The 20,879-nt window shown below is 39.5% G+C and overlaps 1 protein-coding gene across 1 annotated transcript; it reads left to right on the forward strand.

The window, feature by feature from the left end:
- The first annotated feature begins 59 nt into the window (after positions 1-59).
- si:ch211-119o8.4 (somatostatin receptor type 1) lies at positions 60-13,491 on the forward strand. The gene is made up of 3 exons (XM_021310247.2): positions 60-84; positions 6,769-7,188; positions 11,881-13,491. Exons 2-3 carry the CDS (start codon positions 6,782-6,784, stop codon positions 12,602-12,604), a joined length of 1,131 nt encoding a protein of 376 aa, XP_021165922.2. The 5' UTR covers positions 60-84; positions 6,769-6,781; the 3' UTR covers positions 12,605-13,491.
- Positions 13,492-20,879: the final 7,388 nt, after the last annotated feature.

Here is a 20,879-nt window from a genome sequence, read left to right on the forward strand (position 1 = left end):
GTGCCCTCTATTTCTCCTCTTTATACAGCGCATCAGCTGATGGTGAGTGGAGGGCTTTTACCCGGGAGCAGGTCACTGTTCGCAGTAAGTGAGGCACATTCATTTAACATTCTCTTTGTATTTCCCTCTGGCTCTTGCTGCACATATCAGATCTCTTTACTTTCCTTTTATATTCACCTGGGTCAGATAATAGCTGGAGTGCAAACTTCATTCGTGATTTAACTCAGCCAGGGTGTGACTGTAATGTATGATGCTGCTGAAGCCTTTTGAATCAGGATCAGCTTTATTTGCTAGGAATGTGTACACATACAAGGAATTTGACTCTGGATGGTACAGTGCTCATGATGTCCTGACTTATACAATTGTAAAAATAATTGTGTGTAATATATAGTATATGCACTGTTTGCTGTCCTGTGTGTTGTTTCTGCAAACATCTTTTAAGGTTTCAACACATTTGTATCATACCGTACTGTTTTATACGTATGTTTTGGAGTTCTAAGTCCTCTATTGAGCAAGACTTTAAAGTATAAATAAATATGTATATTACAAAAAATTATAACATATATCTACAGTAGTTATGCTTTAAATATGGAACTTGCATAAAACAAGCAATCAAAGAAGACAGACAGATGGATGGCACTTTCAGACAACGTAAGGTGAAATAAGGTCTGAAAATATAAATACTTTTCCATACTGTTTTATTTTCTAGACTCCATAAGCCCTCTGATCTTTGATATTTTTTTTTTATAAAGCAATGTTTTCTACTCAATTAGACCTCTTGGACAAAGGACAATATGTGGCTAAGAAGCTCTATTTGTAAAGAAAAGCGCAAACACTGTTTTTTTTGTTCCTTGACAAAGTTGCCAAGGAGGGTGTCACATCAAACACAGAGGCACAGCTGCCCAGAGCAGGAACCCAGCTCACTGGGGCAGCAACAAAAAGGTTTAGTGAAGCGAAATGAAACTGCAGAAGCAAAACACAAATTTAAATACATAGAAATTTTACTTCCATTGAAATAACTTGCTTAGTGTATTATTATAGTATTATAGCACAGTGTATTAGTGTATTATTATTCCGCAGATGCAGGTAAATTATATTACCCAGTAAGAAAGTGGAGAAAATAGCCTGGAACCAGTCACAACTTCTAATTCAGTTCAGCCTGAGGTCAATGTGTCTAAAATTAAACACAATTAGTTTAGCCCATTTTTGTTCATTTTATGTTTCTGCTCTTCCCGTCACGTTTTGGTTCTCGGCTGTCCCTTTTCTTTTGTGGTGTGGGATGCTTCCTTCTGATCACTATTTCTTCTCTTTACTCTCTTTTTTATTACTGCAGCAGTGACCCCAGATGGTTGTACCGGCAGATAAATAAATTCACACTAGTATGTATTCAATGACCTCTTGGTGACAGCAGATTTTTGGCTTCTAAGAATTCTAATTTTTCTCAATCTCAGTGCAGGTTTCCACACCATCTCCCACACCCTTCTCCTTGACCAATTACAATCAACTGGAATATCGGACACACCTCTGGTTTAAATCTTACATCTCTGACTATGCACAGTTAATTAAGTTGAAATCTGCCAAATCCCACCTATCTCAACTCTTTTCTGGAGTTCCACAGGGCTCTGTTCTTGGCCCATTCTTTTCATAATTTACCTCTTCCCCCTTGGTCATTTGCTTTGCATATTCAACATCAGTTTCCACTGTTATAGTGACGATACCCAGCTCTTTGTCTCCACCATGCACTCCTCTACCTCTCCACCCTCTTTCATCTGTAACTGTTTACAGGAGATCCAAGACTTTCCAGTGATAACACTAAAAATTCACCCTCACTATTGACAAATCATCGATCTCTCCATTCACTCAGTTTGAGAGTCTGGGTATAATCTTTGACGACACTATATTTTTTCAAACCTACATCAAGAACATCACCCGGTTCGCCTACTTCCACCTAGATCATATTGGCCGCCTCTACCTATCCCTCACGTCTACCACCACTGCAATTTTGGTCCAAACCCTTGTTTGGATTTTTGCAATTCTTTCCTTTTCGGTCTCCCCAATAAATCCACCCATGTTAACTGGTCCAGATTGCTGCTGCCCATGTCATTTCCAGAACACCACCCACCAGTCACATTTTACCCATACTACAACCGTTTTACTGGCTCCCAATCGGATACTGCCTGGAGTTAAATATTCTGCTCTATGCATTTAAGGCCATCCATCACCCCGCTCCTTCATATTTGTCCGACCTCCTCTACATTGAATGGTAAATGGACTGAACTTATATAGCGCTTTTCCGGTCATGCTGACCACCCAAAGCGCTGACCACATTAACACTGTCTTAGCTCAGGCTCCTGTCTCAGCCTCATTGTGCCTCCTCCTCGTCTGACCACTGATATTCAGGGCCCATTGCCTCTGGAATGACCTCCCTCCTGACATCAGAAACATTTTTACTCAGTCTCCTTTTATATCCTGGCTTAAAACTTGTCTGTTCAAGCAGGTATTTTCACTCTGATTGATCACTATTATTTTTTCTGTCTAATTTTCTAATTGGAATTTAGTCACTCCATGTGCTGCGTGTATATGTTTCTATTTTTGGGGGTCATATTTTTCAAGCCATTTCAAGCAGTTTTCTCTGTTCTCTATTATGTTCTTTTGAACAATTACGTCACAGTATTTGTTGCAGAACTGCTTAACAAAGTCATGGACTTACCAATTTCATGACTCTGTCATTTTTATTCCTCTTAGCGATTTTGTAGTCTAAGCTCAAGGATATCAACACCACAAATGGATGAGTCAAAATGTTCGGTCGTTCATAACACCGGCCCAAAGCATACCACAAAAATTGCCAAATATGCTGGAGGGAAATGCGCTGCAACCTGAAGGGGGTGTCATGCGGGGCATAGACAAATATACACTTAGACACCTCAAGGACTGGAGCTGCCTAATGAAGCTGACATATCAGTGTACCCGCCATCTCGGATGGGTCCCTTGATCACCCCCGGTGCATTTATTTGTACTGTGGAAGCTGTACGGCCAGGGAAAATAATCATAACATCTCTTTTTTCTTTTTTTTTTTTTTTTTTTTTGGGGAAATAGCTCTAAGTCTGTGAGATTGAATGGGGAGTGTCTGATAACAGTGATTTTTAAGTCTTACTGCAAATTCTGTTTCGGAGCTGCTGCACATTAGTCTGGATTTTGCCTGAGCTTTTGAATATGCTTTGAAATAAACAATATTGTTGTAGACAATGTCTCTATGTTTAGAGACAACTGTCCTGCTGGAAGGGGAACCTCTGTCCTATACTCAAAGCTATGGCAACCTCTTATCCAGGATGCCCCTGTAGATAGCTTCAGCCATCTTTCTATCAACTCTAAACCTGCTTATATGTCCAAGATCATTAAGAAAAAAACCTTCTCCAGAGTATGATGCTGCCACTACTTTGTGTCACTATGGGGATTCTATGTTTATCGTACAGATTAACTGTGTAGTGGTAGATTTCATACATAGTGTATAGCATGCAGGCTTTGCACTTTAAATTAGGCATGAGGGCTTTCTTTTAACAATGATTTGGTTTGCTGTCTTCCTTGGTGTTCATGACGCTGTTTGGTCACTGTCTTTCTCTAACAATCCTCTGAGGCCCTCAAAGTATCGGGTGGGTTTATACTGAGATTAAATCACAGACACGCGGACTCTATTTACTAATTAGGTGACTTTGCAAGGGCAATTCACTGCACTTAGTTTTAATTGGAGAATTAAAGTAAAAGAAGCAAAATGTGAAAGATTCAAGCTCTAGTAAAATATGTTTACAGATACTGTGTCTTATATTTCCTCTGAAATTAAAAACCTTGCCCTCTGCTCACTTTTATGAAATGCTGGCAAGCATCATAGCTGTTTTTAGCCAGCCATGACTCCCACAAATGACCACATAAGCTCTCTCCATGACCTTTATGCTTTGCAACCAAAGAGCACATAATCACCCACCTCCAACGATGGAATCAAAACAGCATTGTTAAGCCTCGGTGAGACACAGCATCGGACGGACAGATGGGTGAAAGAATGAACAGACATTTATTCATTCCTTTGTCCATCTGTCATTCACACACACTTTAATGGACAACGTGAATGAGAGTTTCTCAAAGTGGGAGGTATGATGCATCCCGCAAGTTACTCTGATGATGTAAGAAATAAGGGTTAAGGTACTGACAGTGGTAAAAATGAAAGAAAAATAATGTTGTGGTATTGTAATAGTCTTAAAAGCCTCCAGAAATATTTTTTTGTTCTGTCTCACCTGCTGTTTCTCAGAAAGCGCATATATTCTCCCCTCTCTCAGCTGCTTTGTGTGGTATATCCTGGTCGCCCCCCTTGGGAACAAGAGAAGCCCCCCCTCCCTCTGTTTGTCTGACGCGCCTGCCTGAGCCCACCGAGGTGAGTCGTCTTGTTTGTGTCGTGACGCAGGCGACTTGCTGATGCCTTTGAATGTTTGTTGCCCGGGTCTCCTGAGAGACACGCTGTCTCGTCTGAATCATCGAGCTTGTCAGTCACTGGTTGGCCCTGTTGAGCTCTGAGTTGTGAGTGATTCAAGAATCCCATGGAGGCAGCTATTAGAGATATGAATAATAGATTGGAGTTTGTTGATTATCGGGGTGATAATTGCTCTGTTTGTCTTTTTAAAGTTTTGATTCGGTCTGTTCAGATAACGGTTGTTCGGATTTAACCTTGACTCCATTAGAAGTCTGCATACTGTCATCATAAATGTAGCAATGTTTTGCTCTCAAAGAGCAAGACAACAAATACACAAGAATGGAGTGCACAAATTTACATTTTTATTGCGTATCTCTTTTCACCTATGGTCAAAAGTCACCTGCCTTGACTCACATATGAACTGCAGCGATATCCCATTCTTATTCGATAGGGACAAATACCCTTTGCAGCTATAATAGCTTCAATTCTTTTGGGAAGGGTGTCTACAAGGTTTTGGAGTAGGTTTATGATAATTTTTGACCATTCTTCTAGAAGTGCATATGTGATGTTTTACACTAATGTTGGACGAGAAGAACTTTACACCACAGTGCAGGAGAGAAAGGACTTAGCATGGGTGGTGAGAACAGCGCAGTGGATTGTGGAATGCTGTCTGCAGGATTTGGACTCAATTTATGCAGAACAAGTCCAAAGAAGGGCCATACGCATCTTCACTAATTCCACTTCAACTTTTGATTTTTTGAATCTTTTGAATGCTATAATGAGAAAAAAACAAACAAAAAAAAAAACCCACTGTAACCCTTATTCATTACCTGTTTGTTTGTCTTTTATGTGTCCTCTTAGCCAGAGTGGCCAAAAATAAATCTCACCGGAGATGGGGACAATAAAGAATCTTTGAATCTTTGAACCTCTGCTCACTATGCGCCTCAGCATCTTTTCCCTCCACCCCCATCAGGTTACATAGCCTACTACATCATGGCTGGGTTGCTATTGTTCTCAATCACTTCCACTTTGTTATAATACCACTGACAGTTCACTGGGGGACTTTTAGGAGTGAGTAAACATCATGCCTGGACTTGTTGCACAGGTGGCATCACATCGCAGTACCACTTTAGAATTGACTGTGCTCCTGAGAGTGACTCATTCAGTCACAAATGTTTGTAAAAACAGTCTTTATGTCTAGATTTTATACACCTGTGGCCATGGAAGGGATTGGAACACCTGATTTCAATTAGTTTGATAGGTAAACAAATATTTTTGTGGCAATACAGAGCATATACAGAAGGTGTGTAGCAACCTGTAATGCAACAATGGCCAATAATGTAATACCTGCTATGAATGTAGTAATCATGATAATTTCAAATGTAAAAATCATAATAAAGTAACTAGCTAAAGAAATAAAAGTTTTTTTGAACTTAGTATCTTCACAGGTATTTTTTTTAATACTGTTTAAGATTAAAAATGTTTTAGAGCTATGTGAAAGTAAAAAAAAAAACAGCCAATAACATAACTTATTACCTTGTTCGCAAGTTATTCAGTTTTTGGTTTTATTGCATTTCAAAATGCCTAAATTATGCCTAATTTCCTTAATATTGCCTAATTATGTGTGGTTATTGTATTATTGATTGCTACATAGTTGAGACTTTTACACCATTGAACACTGTGACACCTTGTGGTGGCAGCATCATATTGAGGGTCTGGTTCACTACCAGAGGTATTGTTACATTCCACAGAATGGGTGGAATGATGATGGACAGCACTGTTGAAATTCTTTCACTTCACCTCCATTTGACACTTGAAACTTGGACTCACTTGGGTGTTTCAGCAGGACAATCACTCCAAACATGCATAGAAACTAGTTTTAGAATGGATAAAGCAGGCTGATATGAAGTTTCTAGAAATGCACAGAGTTCAGTCCTGTTTATGGGCTATATCTATTTAAAACATGTACCATTTCTTAAAGAATGTGAGAGTGGTGAAATATTCAGCCAGTCTAGTGCCAGAACCTTGCTAATGGCTGCAAACAGCAATAGGCTTCTCTGCATCTTGTTACGCAACGTTTATCCAAATATTTGTGGGGTGTATATTTATCTAACCATGTATACATAACCAGTGTAGATTGGAGAAAATCTAAAATAAACATATTCTCTCAATCCTTGTGTAGAGAAATCATTGAAGTTGAGTTTTATTTTCAGTCCATTCTGAAAAATAGTCTTTGTGCAAACTTCTGAATGACACTGTGTTAACAATCTTCACAGCCAATCATCTCTTCTTTTTTTTCCCCCTGCCAGATTTCCTGGAGTCATGCCTGCTATTGTCAACCTCCTCTTCAACGTGGTCTCCACCAACACCACCATCTCCTTCACAGTGGTGCTGCCGATGGTGAGCCTGATCTCTCTTTTCGCAGGGGTCGGAGGTCACCTCCTGCTCTGGCTGGTGCTGGTGAGAAACCCCCGGAGACGCTCCAAACCAAGCTCCATCCTGCTCCTCAATCTCAGCCTGGCAGACCTGGGAGCCTTGCTAACACTGCCCTGTGTGCTTCTGAGTGCCAGCTTCCAGAACTGGCAGCTTGGAGGCGGGACCTGCATTCTGCTTGGATTCATGACTTCGGTGACAGTAGGAGTGGAAATCTTCAGCCTGGCAGCGTTGGCAGTGCTGAGGTATCGAATTGTTGCACCACGGATGAGGCTGCCGGCTAGTCTGACGCAAGTGTGAGTGGCGAACAATAAGCAGTGTTACTGTTGAAAGGCATTGCCTCTAAATTTTAATCCTCTTATATGACATCAAAATTGATTCAAAATGAATATATGGATCAATATCGGCATCTTTGAGATGCACTTTTATTTTGAAATTCACAAGACATGAGACTAAAGTGAACAGATGATTTACTATTTTAAAATTAGCAGAATGATGTTTTTGCCTGCTTAGAAATAAACTGGTCATTTTTTTTTTGTAAGTTAATGTTAATAGTGTTAAATGGGCAGATGATATTGCATCGTATTGATCACTGATTGTAAACCGTAACAGACTTTATTATATCGGCAACTATCATATTTTCCAATCAAATCATCCAATTGTTTGGATGACATCCAAACAAATTGAAATCACATTGTATTGTGATAAAGCTGGTGATCTACACTAGCTTTACTATTATATTGTTAAGTTATAAGTATGGTCTCTTTGCTTTGTCCCAATATATTGGAAAGTTTTTGGTTGATGTTTGTCAATTTTCAAACCCTTGGTCTAGACATTTAAAGGTTCATAGAGCTTTCTCCTAGATTCAAAAACAGGGGATGAAATGCTATCAGACAAGCTCACAACATCATGCTAAACTGTGAGGAATACAACTCAGGACTGTAAAGTAAAACTATGTGTATTAATCCCCCCCCCACATGTCGAATGGAGCCGTAAGGTTGAGCTGCTGTTATACTGTTTCCTTTTCTCGCCATATAGGTTAGAATTTTAAAAAATATGTTACATTTGTCTAAACATACTGAAATTATTTGCATTTTGTGGAACACCAAGTCTATGGACTGTGTTGCTTATGACACAGTCTCATTTCAGGATTTTCTTTCTACATTTAAGAATCATGTAATAACACTGGAATTGGACCCGAGAATGACAGAGTAAGCGTTTTATTGAATGGACAGGTGTAACCAGTGAGGGAAACCTCTGGAACCCGGCACAGGAACATGTGAAAGGGAGAGAGACGGATTAGAGGCTGTTGTTTCCACAGTAAGACATGGTGTGTGAAATAATAAAGCCACTAACCTTGCTTGGATTTGGAGTGTAGAATCCAATTAGCGGCACCAGGAGGAGCTCAGAGCTCACACTGCTAGCAGAAGTCGGTTCCCTTGTACAGCTAGATGCAGGGGAGGATATCCAGAAACAGTCAGGGTCATACACGGGTAAACAGAGGCAGGCAGAGGTATCAGTAGGGGAAACTCCCAGAGCGTGTCCAGAATCCAGTCCAGGATCCAGATATCTAGAAAGACAGTGTCAGGCAAAAGGCACAGGTCGATGTCCAGAAGCCAAGAACCAACAGGAACGTCCGACAAGGTCGAGGCAAACATGCAGGAATCCAGAAACAACAAACGAGGTCACCTACAGCAAGGCAGTCTAGGAACGCTGGATGGTCTACTCACTCAAGGGTTTTCGAGAATCTGGTGCCTAAACTCTGAAAGAGACTGGTTTAAATAGAGGGACACACAGGTGGGGCAGTGCCAGTAATTAGAGCAGTCACAGGTGCAGGCAATCAGTGGATGATTGCTAGAGCAGCACAGGTAGCAGAGGGAGACGTCAGCAGACGCAGAGTAACAGCAGAAGCTGTGAACGTTACAGATCAGTTAAAGCTCGATGCTCAGTGAGTGCCTCAAAGTGGTTATATCACTATCACTGGTCTTTGTTACGGCATGTGAGTGGCACTTGCAGTGAATATGTCAATTATGCATGTGCATATATAATTATGGTATTTGTGATAGTTGTGCTGAAGAATTTCAACATCCAAAAAAACCAAACACACACACACAAAAACAGGCTGGGTTAGCTACAGATTAAGTTGTGTATGCTACAGTGTTCAAATGCGTAGAAAGGTAATGCATTATTTAGTACCTTAAAGCAATTGCTGTTTTTTTTAAAGCACACAGACATGCTGCTATCAAAGCAGTCCTGTAGGAAGGTGGGAAGTTGCCATAATTTGAGAAATTAAAAAGTAAATTATAAAAAGAATGTAAAACCTCTATAAATTCTAGGGTCAGATGAAAAAAGGATAAAAGACGTTATTTACCATTATCTAAAATTATTTAATCTAACCTCAACTAAAACAGAAACAACAGATTCCATTATTTTCATTAGTCATTAAACAAAGATAAGGTCAAAGAAGAAAACTTTGTAAGAAAGTAAGTCTGAAAACCAAGAATTAGTTCGAGACATATTAATCCATATTGGTTCAACTTTTCATTTTCACCATATGCTGAGTGTTAAGTTTCTCTATGTGTTTAAATTCACATAATAAAATAACTCATAAACATTTGCCTCATAAAAACAACTAATTATCAATGCAAGTTATTAGATATATAAATATAATATAATATAGTTGAACATTTTCACGAGATGATAAAAGATAGTAAATTACCACATTTTACAATCCAATGGTCAAATAAATATTTTACAATGTAGTCGCAGCAGAATGTAGAGATGCACAGAGAAATCGGCCGGTTGGACTATTTTCAGCTTGACCCGTCCTGATTGCTGACTAGCCGGTCGGAAACATCAGATCTTTTTTTCATTCATTGAACACACCACAACTAAGTGCTAGCAGCTCAGGTAACAAAGTTCTTTAGTGTGGATGTTGCAACTGCGGGAGGAATTCAATTTGTTTTCAGTGTCAATGAGGTAGTCAAAAAAATCCCATTACATAAGATCAAAAAAATGAAATAAAATTCTGTCTGATTTATACATACTGATATAGCCCTAGTGCACAACAAATAAGTTCAAATCTTGATAAATATTGTTTTTGTTGTTCTGTCTGTACGGTGAATAGTATGTTTCCAGATAGCTTTAGTTCTTAAATAGTCCCTCTAATGCTATTCCTACAAGTTTTGTTTTAGAAGGAACAGATACCTGCAGGCAGTTGCTTGTCCCCATATACCTGCAAAGGTTTTGTACTGTATTTTATGCAGTTTATGGTTAGTGACTCTTGTAACATTCTGTCTATTTTACTTCTCTATGCCTGTAAACCGTCTGACAGAAGACATCAGCTGAGCATGAATTGGAATGAACCTACTCAGATCTCTTTAAATCATAAATTGGAGGAACAAAAACACAAGCTTGCTTCTCTATTTTTAGAAACGGGGGGAACAGTTTTTCAACTCGCTCTATTCTTCCAATGATCTGTGTTAATGTGTACTCACTTTCAGAACATTTTGTCAGTTTTTGTCATTGGTGAAGGAGAGAACTGTTGCAGAGCTGCCTTCAGCAGATACTGGAGGCTAAACTGTTTACCCCAGAGTGTTTTAGTTTTTGAGCTTTAAGCTCTGTAAACCTTCGTGCACTTAAGCTGTCTGAATAACATGTTGAATTTGGAAATGTTGGCAGCTATTTGAAAATCTCAGAGTTAAAGTAAAAGCTGCAGGGAACTCGCACGGGGACTGATGTTTTCAATGCAACCAACTGCTTAGCTGTTAAAGAGTTTAAAGTGTCAAAATGGTGTCTCTTTTGTAAGGTAAACGTAAAATTGCAGTGACTCACCTTTCTTTTCTCTCTCTCTCTCTCTCTCTCACACACACACACACACACACACACACACACACACACACACACACACACACACACACACACACACAGTGTGACATTGCCTCTGTCCCTAAAATTAAAAGTTGTTGCTTGCTCACAATTCTGTGTGCAAGTTGTAATAATTTGCTGTGGCAACCCCTGAAAGAAGGAGGCTCTGCCAGGCTCCACAGTTTACATCTCACAATAAGAAGGTTAAAAAAGAAATATGTCAAACACTGATAATCATAACTTTTAAAGGGGAATTGGAATCATGGCAAAAACATGAGGTGTGTGTTAGTTAGAACCCCAACCAAAGTTATTTGGAACTTTAGTTTTTCTCCATTATAGGCTTAAAAGGAGGCCGGACGTAGTTATGAGCACTACGTCAATAGTTCTTTGGTTCCTCATAATTCAGTGGAGATCCGTAACTTTAGAAGGTACTAATTCTTCTAAAGTTTTCCTTTAGTTAGGGTTTGCGACACATGTAATAGGACCTGGATTAAGGATATACTAAGACTGCATGCAATCAGTCTTCCACTGCCTCTGAATCTATTAAAGTTAATCTTTGGGAGCTTCATTGATTTGAGACAGGAGCCATCTAATTTAAACAGTGAGACACATTAGTCAACCATTCTTTAAAACCCCAAGCAATCCAGAGACCTGCAATTTAATTTAGAGGCAAATGCATTCACACTAGGACACAGACATGTTTTTTTATGAAAACTCAAAAAGATGCTAAATTCAATTCCCATGTGCGATTTGAGCTATATCTATTTATTGAAGGTTGTGGTGGAGATAGTCAAGCAATTACCAGCCACGTAATCAGATGTTTCCCCTGGAAATGACAAAAAAAACAACCCTATATAGAGTGGCTACGGGAGTTATAATCATATGCTCTGAAAAACAGTTGGATAATACATGCTAATGTTTGCAAATCAGAGGGATGTAATTCTATTTTATTATGAAGGTGCATGTTAGAACTACAATGGCCCAATACTGAGTTAAAAAAAAAACAGGTAACAGAGACTTCCTTCTCCCATTTACTGCTAGATAAACATGCCTGTGGAATATGTCTAGTTTGCATCATTATACCCAAGAAATAACCGATTTTCTGTCTCTATTTCCTATAGACTGTGCACTGTGGTGGCCATTTGGGTGGTCTCGATAGCCATGGCCTTGCCGAAGGTCACTTACATCAACTTTGACGGTGGCTGCACGTGGTCGGTTGGTCGAGAAGAGTGGCTGTTTTTCCTGGTGCCTGCCTTCCTGGTGTACTACGTGGCCCCCCTGTTCTGCATCGCCATCAACTGCGGCCTCATCATCTCTCACCTCCACCGCTGCAGAGGCAGCCTGGTTGCCAACAGACGCAACAAGAAAGCCACCGCCCTGCTAATTGGTTCAACGCTGGTGTTTGCAGTTAGCTGGCTGCCATATTATGCACTTGAGTTTGTCAATGTTTTGTCACCTTACATTAGTTCAGCAGCTTCTCCCACGAGCAGAGTAGATGTCGGGCCAGCTTCCCCGTTGCCTACTTTTAATTCACCGGTCACTCCGTCCGGGTCCGGTGAACAAGCCGTGCCGAGGGTCACACTGTTGTGGGAAGTAGCCTCTCTGGCGGCCATTTTGTTGGTGTGCCTGGCTCCATGCTGGAACCCTCCGCTCTACTTCCTGCTGTCACGCCCGGCTGTACATCAGCTGAAAGCTCTCCTGCCCTCGTTCTTCCAAGAGCAGTTGGGGAGAAAACCTGTGCAGCACTGGCGTATCGCTCCGGCTCCACCCCTGTGTCTGTCAACACCTCACGCAGCCCCGAACTCACCCAATCGTCAGAGCTTGACACGCCGACTGACTCAATGAAGATCGCAACAGCTGTGCACACTCACGTTCCCCCATGAAATCCAGCTCACATGTGCCATCCATGAAACGCTAAATCCAAACACATGATTCACAGGATGCTCTGTGCGTGTAGTTACTGAGTATGCTCATGGCTATTGGCAACAATAAGCTCTCACGTTGTGTCATAATTAGAACACATTCTAGGCCTTAAACCGAGTTTATGTCCCTCACGATACCAGATGCACTTAGCAACTTTGCTGTCTGGTCTATTCCAGCTAGAAGAGGAAAAGGGCTGGAAATCAAGCTGAAAGAAAATAAAAACTGAAAAGCCAAACAAAGCAATTTCCTGTTATATCACAGCTCATATCGTCATTTATTTTTGGGTCACTGAACTTAAATATAAGCTCACACATGGGAATTGAACCTTAGCAACATGCCTTTTTGGTGCTGGAGGGCATCAGCTAAACTTGTCCTGACTAACTCAACCCATCCAAGCAAACCAGAACTCCCCAGAGAGTTTTTACACACAAGCCCCGGTCTGCAACGTAAAAGCATCCAATGGGTGGAGTAAACGGCCTCTGCATTGTGGAAGATTGGCTTTGCTTTTTTGCTAAATATTAGATATAGAAATTCATTACAGCCATTCATCCTACTATGCAGTATAACCTTGTAACACCATTACAGAGATTTCTAACAGAGCTGGGAAACGGCAGACGATGCCTCTTTAGAAATCTCAATGAAAAGCCCGGAGGCAGCAGATTCCGGATTCAATCATGGCAATAACCTTAGTGAAAAGAGGGCCCTTTGACATTGGCACATGTTAAAAGACACCGGCTTGTCTAGTTCTGAACCTGAATGCTGAGAAGTGCATGTTAAAAAGGGATTTGACACCAAGTATTGGATCTGCTTTGCTGGGGAAAAAAAAAAAAAAACTTCCCTACAAGCCTGTCTGCATCTATACTGGTTTGATATCACAAATTAAAAGGCATGTTTTCTTGTGGCTATACCTAAGTTACTTGTTTATGAAATAGCCGAGGCAGAATAATTTGTTTTGTTGGCTTTAAAGCCCCAATACATAACCTTTGACCCACATATTAACCTCATTTGAGATATATCATTCGATTTTCCATGTCAATGTACAGCACTCAGCGTGTAGTAATGGTCTGTGCGGGCTGCCCTTCTCTGTGTAACTTGAGAGGTGCGGATCCATCACTCAGAAAGTTATGTGACCTAGAGCACACCTTAAACAAGAGAGCTGCCACATGCTAGTGGCCTACAGGGGCGCTAAACCTGAAACTTTCAGGTCTAGGACCACTAGTGGTCAAAAGTTACTTTTTATTGTTGCTTCAACAGTTATATATTGCAGAGATCTAAATGGCCTTGCTGTGCCTCGCAAAAGTATTCACGCCCCCTCAACATATTCACATTTAGGCACGTTACAATCATGAACCGATGGAAAGACCAAAAGAAAGTGGACAATGTGAAAAGGATACACATGTTTTATAAATCAAAATCAGACATTTGAGGTTTAAATCACACCTTGTTTACTCTGATCAAAATGCCGTACAACTATTTTTCTTTAGAAGTCAACTAATAGTAGGTAGATTAGAAAATGCATTTTTGGGGGAGGGGTGTTATGTCAGATACCCAAACAAATTACACGATAATTGCGAATGGATGGTGGAAAAAAACAATATGCCTAGTTTACAAGATGTTATGCAAGAACATCCAAAGAGTGTGCGTTTGCTACAGGTTTTCCTGCAGAGTTTCTCTATTTGTAGCTCCAATCATTTTTCATCAACCACAATTTCCCTGCTGAACAAATGGATCTTCACAGCATACTACTGCCACCACCATGTATTACTATGGGGACAGAATTTTCAGCGCTATCTGCAATCTAATTTTGTTGAATTATACGTGCAGGGGAAAAATATTCAATTTGGGCCTCCTCTGACCATGCAGAGCACCTCCCATCAGATATGTGTTGTGTCCCATCGTGCCAAAAGGCAAACAATGCTTTTTTACGGCTCTGTCCCAACAAAATGGACAGATTTGTGGAGTTCACAGTTGTCCTGTCTTGAGACTCGTTCAGATAAGCAGTGGATCCGTGCAGCTCCTACTGTGTCACCATGAAGATCTATGCTGTGAGCTTGATTGCTGCTCTCCTTGCCCCACCTGACAGTTTGGGGGTCGGTCCTGTGTTTGTCAATATGCAGTTTAATAATATTGCCCCTGTTATGTTCCACAATGCAGAATAGATGTGTGTGTGTGTGTATTTTCCAAAAAACATAAGATCCTTTTCGGAACAAGAACAACATTAATTGACAACCACGAAAACCAGGTTTTAAGATTACCAAGCTCTGGCAAAAGCAAGGGAAAAATGCATAATTTGTAAAGGATTCACAAAAAGAAAAAATAAGGCTGCCTCCTCAGCTCAAGTCACACTGCTCAGCTACAAAACAAACCAAGGCCATATTTATCCAACTTAAAAACACGTCTGCCAGTAAAACTGCCTTAAATGCAGACCACTCAGAATCACCAGGCAAAACCAGCTTTCTACTCTGCTCATAAAGGGGCAAAGTGCAATCAGCAGTGCCCTTCTGGCTGCAGGAGCCTAGCTGAAAGGGAAAGCAGAAAACTCAGGAGGAGAAAGAAAACACTCACTTACATGCAGCCTCTGCGGTATGTAACAGTCCCTATTTTGGGATGATGTATTGAACAGTGCTTTATGAGATGTTCAAAGTTTTTTTTTTGTTTTTTTCCTAAACCTGCTTTACACTTCTACCCATATCTTTCCCTGTTCTGTCTGCTGTATTTCTTATGCCAGTTTCACATGGCAGGATAATCAGCCTGATTTTTGTGGCAATCTTCCCCTTCGGACAACCTTAAGGATGCCCCAATTATCAGGATGGATTTTAAGATTACCTTATGAGATATTTTAGCCGGTGTGTGGTGTGTTAAGAGTGATCCAGTCCACTCACTAGGAAGCCGGGAATGCTCCGACCTCAAATCAGGGATATTCAACATGTTGGACTGTTTTGGATGTGCGGACAAATGACAGGCAAATTCAAATGCCTGTTGAATGTGACGTGTAGCCAGTCAGAAAGTGAGGTGACGGAACCCCAGATGGAAAAAACCCACAACAACTCACCTCCTCATCATAGTTTAGCAAATGTAGACCACCTGATCGCACTGTCTCCATTCCTTTAAAGGTGCCAGGATATCACAGTGTAAACCATTTCATGTAGTTGATATACATATGTAAATTCTCAAACAAATTTCATTAAAAATAACATCAGCTTCTTGTTTTGTCAGGCCAAATGTCACTCCTCAGTAAAAGGGTTGGGTGCAGTACAGATATGTGTCTCTGCCTAGGCATGAGATTAAGGAATGCCATTATTGGGTCAATGTGGAAACATTTGGGTGACACTTGTGCAACCTGCCCTTATCATGACAGAGTAAGCTAAAATACAGTTTCATTACACAAATGATATTCTTTATGTCTTCAAAAGATGCAATGCTCATGGCGTGTTTTGATCAAGAAATTTTTTAGTTTGAATGCATGTGAATATTTGCCAAAGTATGTCTTAAAATAAATGATCCTATTGCTTTATTTAAGAGCTAAGTAAGCCTTTGAAATGAAACACAACTAGGTTTGAGCTCACCAAGTTCTGAGGATTGAATGGTAAATGTCCTGAATTAATACTTCTCAAAGCGCTTTACACATTCACTGACAAACTTACTTATTCACATGTTCTTACACCTATACACTTTCCAAGGGGCCGACCAACATGTTGGAGGAAGAGGATAGAATGAAACCCACAACCTTTGGATTGCAAATGGTAAATGGACTGAACTTATATAGTTTATTTATACTTAAAGCGCTGTACGCTAGAGCCACATTGACCCACTCACACCACTGAGCTATATAATACACTGGAGTGCTGATTTTGCCGAAAAACTGAAGTCACTGGCCGCCATCTTGCTCCTCCCTACTCTCACAGAATCCCATAGGATTTGGTTGCAACAACAAGCAGTTTTCTGGCTGTGTGAAAACGTTTCACAGGTAATTCTACAGTCAGTGGATGTACTAACACTATCAACTACTAGGAAATTATGTGCTGAAATATTTTACATGTTATTCATATTAAATATATATATATATGTATATATAAGTATGTGTATATGTATATATATGTATACACATATGTAAATATATGTTTTTGTATATTGTTATTTATATATTTATAAATGTTAAACATATATATTTAAATGAATAAAATGCAAAATATTTCAGCACATGACTTTCTCAGTACTTGATATTTTTACAACATAACATAAAAGTATATGGCATTTGACATTTTAAAAGTCTTAAGCCCCCCCCCTGAACATGAGAAAATCCTCGTTATTCGATGCTGTAGCGCACATATTCCCTAGTTACTGGGGGGAAATAGGGAGTACCAATATGGCGGCCGGTGGCTTCAAAGCCACTCGTTCAAACAGACGGTGATTAGCACTCCAGTGTATAATATAGCTCAGTGACTCACACACATTCAAACACCGATACGCAGCTCGGTAGGCAATTTGGGGTTAAGTGCCTTGCCCAGGGGCACATTGACACATGACAAGGGGAAGCTGGAATCGAACTCACAACCTTTCCGATTGCAAGACGACTACTCAATCCATCAAGTCACAGTGCAAGACCACTACTTTTCCCACTGAGCCACAGTTGCTTCAAAAAATAAAGTTAAAGGTAAAAATAGGATCTAATGTTATTTACAAGGGGAGAAATTGCTTTTTTAACGTCTTGGACTGTGACGTAACTTTTTTTTGGTGACTGAGTTGCGTAAGCTTTCACCATCTATTTACAAGAAAAGACAGATATTAATGGATGACAGATAGACAGAATAACCTCGGACCTTGAGCATGTCATCTTTTCTGCAGCCATAAATCCTGCCTTAGTTATTTCTTGACCTGTTGAACTGCAGAACTGCACATCCAGATGGCAGCCTTAAATGTCTCCATTACCAGGGTGTAGACGCTTTTTTTTGTCGATACCATCTTGGCGGCTAATGAGAGCTTTTATCTTCGTCATCTGTCCGCACCGTGATCCTCTCACGCACCGCAGCCCAGTAAGCTGCCATGTTCTGATGAGTTTGTCTTAATTAAGTCAGCAGATTAGGGAAAGCTTAAATTATAAGTCATGCTCTGCAAGCCCCATGGAGAGGAACCTTCCCCTTTTCATTTAGTGTCTTTACTGAAACCCTTACATATCTGCAGACCTGCTAAACAGAATAGATAGGACAGAATGAGCAGGGAAGTGAACCTGAAAGAAGACTAATATATAAAAACTTTAGGAGACATCACAAAGAGAGTGGCTTTCTATCATCTGGATGGACATTTAAGAGATATTGATTGTTAGTGTGACAGCACTACTTAATGGCCTTATAAAGGATGCCAGCTCATTAATTGTCATTGATTGCAATTTAATTCCCTTAGGGAGGTTTTGTTTCAAAGAGTTTACTTATAGCTATGATAGCAATGACTCACAAAACCCACCTTTAGCAAGATCAGTATATTTTCACAGTAATCTTCTCTCCTCAATATTACTATAACAGTTTTTTTTTATTTTACTGACAAGGGAGCCCTTTCTAAGCCATGCTGGTGATAAATCTCCAGACATATTTGCTTTAAATGTCAAACTGCAGGGATCCTAAAAATCAAAATGTATGTTAGGTACCTTCCTATATTCCCACTTTTAATGTCATGATATTTCTCAAATGTAAATAAAGCATCATATTTACAAGTTTAGGGAGTTTCATTTCCTCAGGTACACGTTGTTATGTGTTTTTGTGCCAAATGTCCACAGAGTGTGTGGTTAAGGAAAAATGTGAGGAGTTGTTTCTTAATAGTGCACAGAGAATTAAGAAAAAGCTGAGTAAAAGATTTTGCAATATTAAAAATTAGATTGCTTATTATGTTCTCAAAACTCAACTAGTATGAAAAACTGTGAATTTATAAATCTAGTTTTGGAATCTCTCTGGTGGTTGAATTTTACTACAAGACCTTGTGGCAGCACGGAGTAAGATAAATGCAGGAACACCTACACATTTGATCTTACCAGTACAAAATTTTCCAACGATCAAGCATGCATTATCATGCTTGATTATGGTCAGGTCAAATGTGCGAACAGTTACTACTATACAAGGAGGAGTAGGAGGAAGAACTTAGCTGGTAAACCATTTCTTCTAAGCTTTTGTAGTTTATTTGGCTGAATTGGGACATTTTGTTGAAATCAGTTCTAGTGGGAGACATATTTTGCGTGACACATTGTCGGTCAGTACATCCGATTTTAAGCTGTGGATTAATAGATGTACACCGTCAGAGTCACCAGAGGAAAAGAAGCTATGTGATGTGGAAGTGGGCGAGCGAAATTCAAATCTTGCTGAAACGAAATACTTTTGTCAATGTGTTTGAAATGGAGAGTTGCATATCGGTGATCATGTGCACACTCAAAGAAGATGCTAATACACGTGCACAGTGTAAAATCATAGATCAGGTTTCCTGAGCACTCAGCCTATTCATGGTGTATCAGCTGTACCCCTGTTTCAACCATGCTGATCAGACTTCCACAGGATAAAAAAGTCAAGATGTTAAACATGAAGATGATAAAAAGTCAAAATGTTAAACATATGCTTTGCAATAACGTTAATGTCATGTGGCTGGAATTATGAATATAGGTCACACCAAAGGACAAGTTAGTTTACCTATCATAACATCAGCTTTCTGCCTGGGTTTGCCAGCTTTTTGCAAGGGTTGACTAAAGAAATGGACATAAAATCAGCATAAACAGATGGAGAAACCATATTCATGACAAATATTAAGACTGCCAGTATGCATTTTTGATATTCTAATTCTATAATTTGCTATATTAGGCATTAGTAGACTGATTTATTTATTATTTCATTTGATAACTTTTAACTTTAAAGTTTACTGAAATGTATTCTCAGTATGAAGGATTGCTGCAAAGCCATCAACAATGCAGACGACTGTCCACTGTGGTGCTACGCTCTTTCAGGAATGAATGCTACTTGTCAAGACAATGTAATCTGCTGGGTTTCCTTAGATAGAAAACTTTTGTGACCAATCAGTCTGTATGATTTGATTAAATTTACTTTGTAAATGCCTTGAGATGACATGTGTTATGAATTGGCGCTATATAAATAAAACTGAATTGAATTGAAAACTCCTGTTAGCCCAGTTATTACTTGTCTAACCCAGGTTATTCTATTCAACCTGTCCTTTGTTGCCCTGATTGTTAAACTCGTATTATAATTTGTTTTGGATTGAAAATCTAACCCGGTGAATAACCACAACCTTGTTGTGGTTATACGCCAGGACTGGACATTTGAAAAAGTGGCCAGCTTTAAGTCAATTCAAAACACTTTATAAAGAAAAAAATAAGAATTATTCTGTTCTTCTGAAGAGACTGACATTGTTTGCAACTTATTCTGTGGGTTAATTTGATATACAACCATTAAATGTATTTTGCAATCATTGAGAAAGGGGCAGGCTTACACAAGCTTTTTCGTCTTCCTGCTCCCTTTTCAACTTGTGTACAATGTTTGATTGATTGATTGATTGATTGATTGATTGATTGATTGATTGATTGATTGATTGATTGGTTGATTGATTGATCCATTTTTGTCCCAGTACTTTAACCCAAATTGAATTTTCAGCCTAGGAAATTCTGTCACATGCATTTTGCCAACATTCCCAGTCTATTCGCCTCAGTCAGCTACCCCTGATACATATGCAAATCATCCCCCATGGACATATTATTTCCCAGTTTAGAATAGACTAGACGTAGAATAGAAATATCCTTAAATGTCCCTCTGTGGGGAAATTCAGGTGTACCAGCAGTTAATTAATAGTCCAGTTGAAGAATGCAGATTCACACAGAGGTAAGGGAATATAAAAACAGAGAAATAAAGACGGTACAGTCAGTGCGACTTTAAAGCATAAGAAAGAGAACTGAGCAGTTATTAAAAATAGCACACTCAGATTCAAACAAAAGTGTAACTGTATAAGCTCATTAAAAAAAAATACATGTGCATGTATATTTGTGCATAAAACAACCCCAGACTATTCACTAGACTATTTTAAAGCTGCAAATAACAGCCAAAGCTTGAATTCTGGTTCAGGTACTGGCTACAGCAAAAGGAAAGTGTAATGCTCCTGACAGACGACCTGACATTTCAGTCAAACACAGAGAATTGATTAAAAAATTTATTTT

Source organism: Fundulus heteroclitus, chromosome 6 (assembly GCF_011125445.2).
Source record: "Fundulus heteroclitus isolate FHET01 chromosome 6, MU-UCD_Fhet_4.1, whole genome shotgun sequence".
Lineage (NCBI taxonomy): Eukaryota > Metazoa > Chordata > Actinopteri > Cyprinodontiformes > Fundulidae > Fundulus > Fundulus heteroclitus.

What these genes read in the sequence shown, in the direction of transcription:
- si:ch211-119o8.4 (XM_021310247.2), top strand. Translation starts at nt 6,782, where the DNA reads ATGCCTGCTATTGTCAACCTCCTCTTCAACGTGGTCTCCACCAACACC. An exon ending in CCGGCTAGTCTGACGCAAGT is followed by an intron (nt 7,189 to 11,880) that starts GTGAGTGGCGAA and finishes TATTTCCTATAG; the next exon opens with ACTGTGCACTGTGGTGGCCA.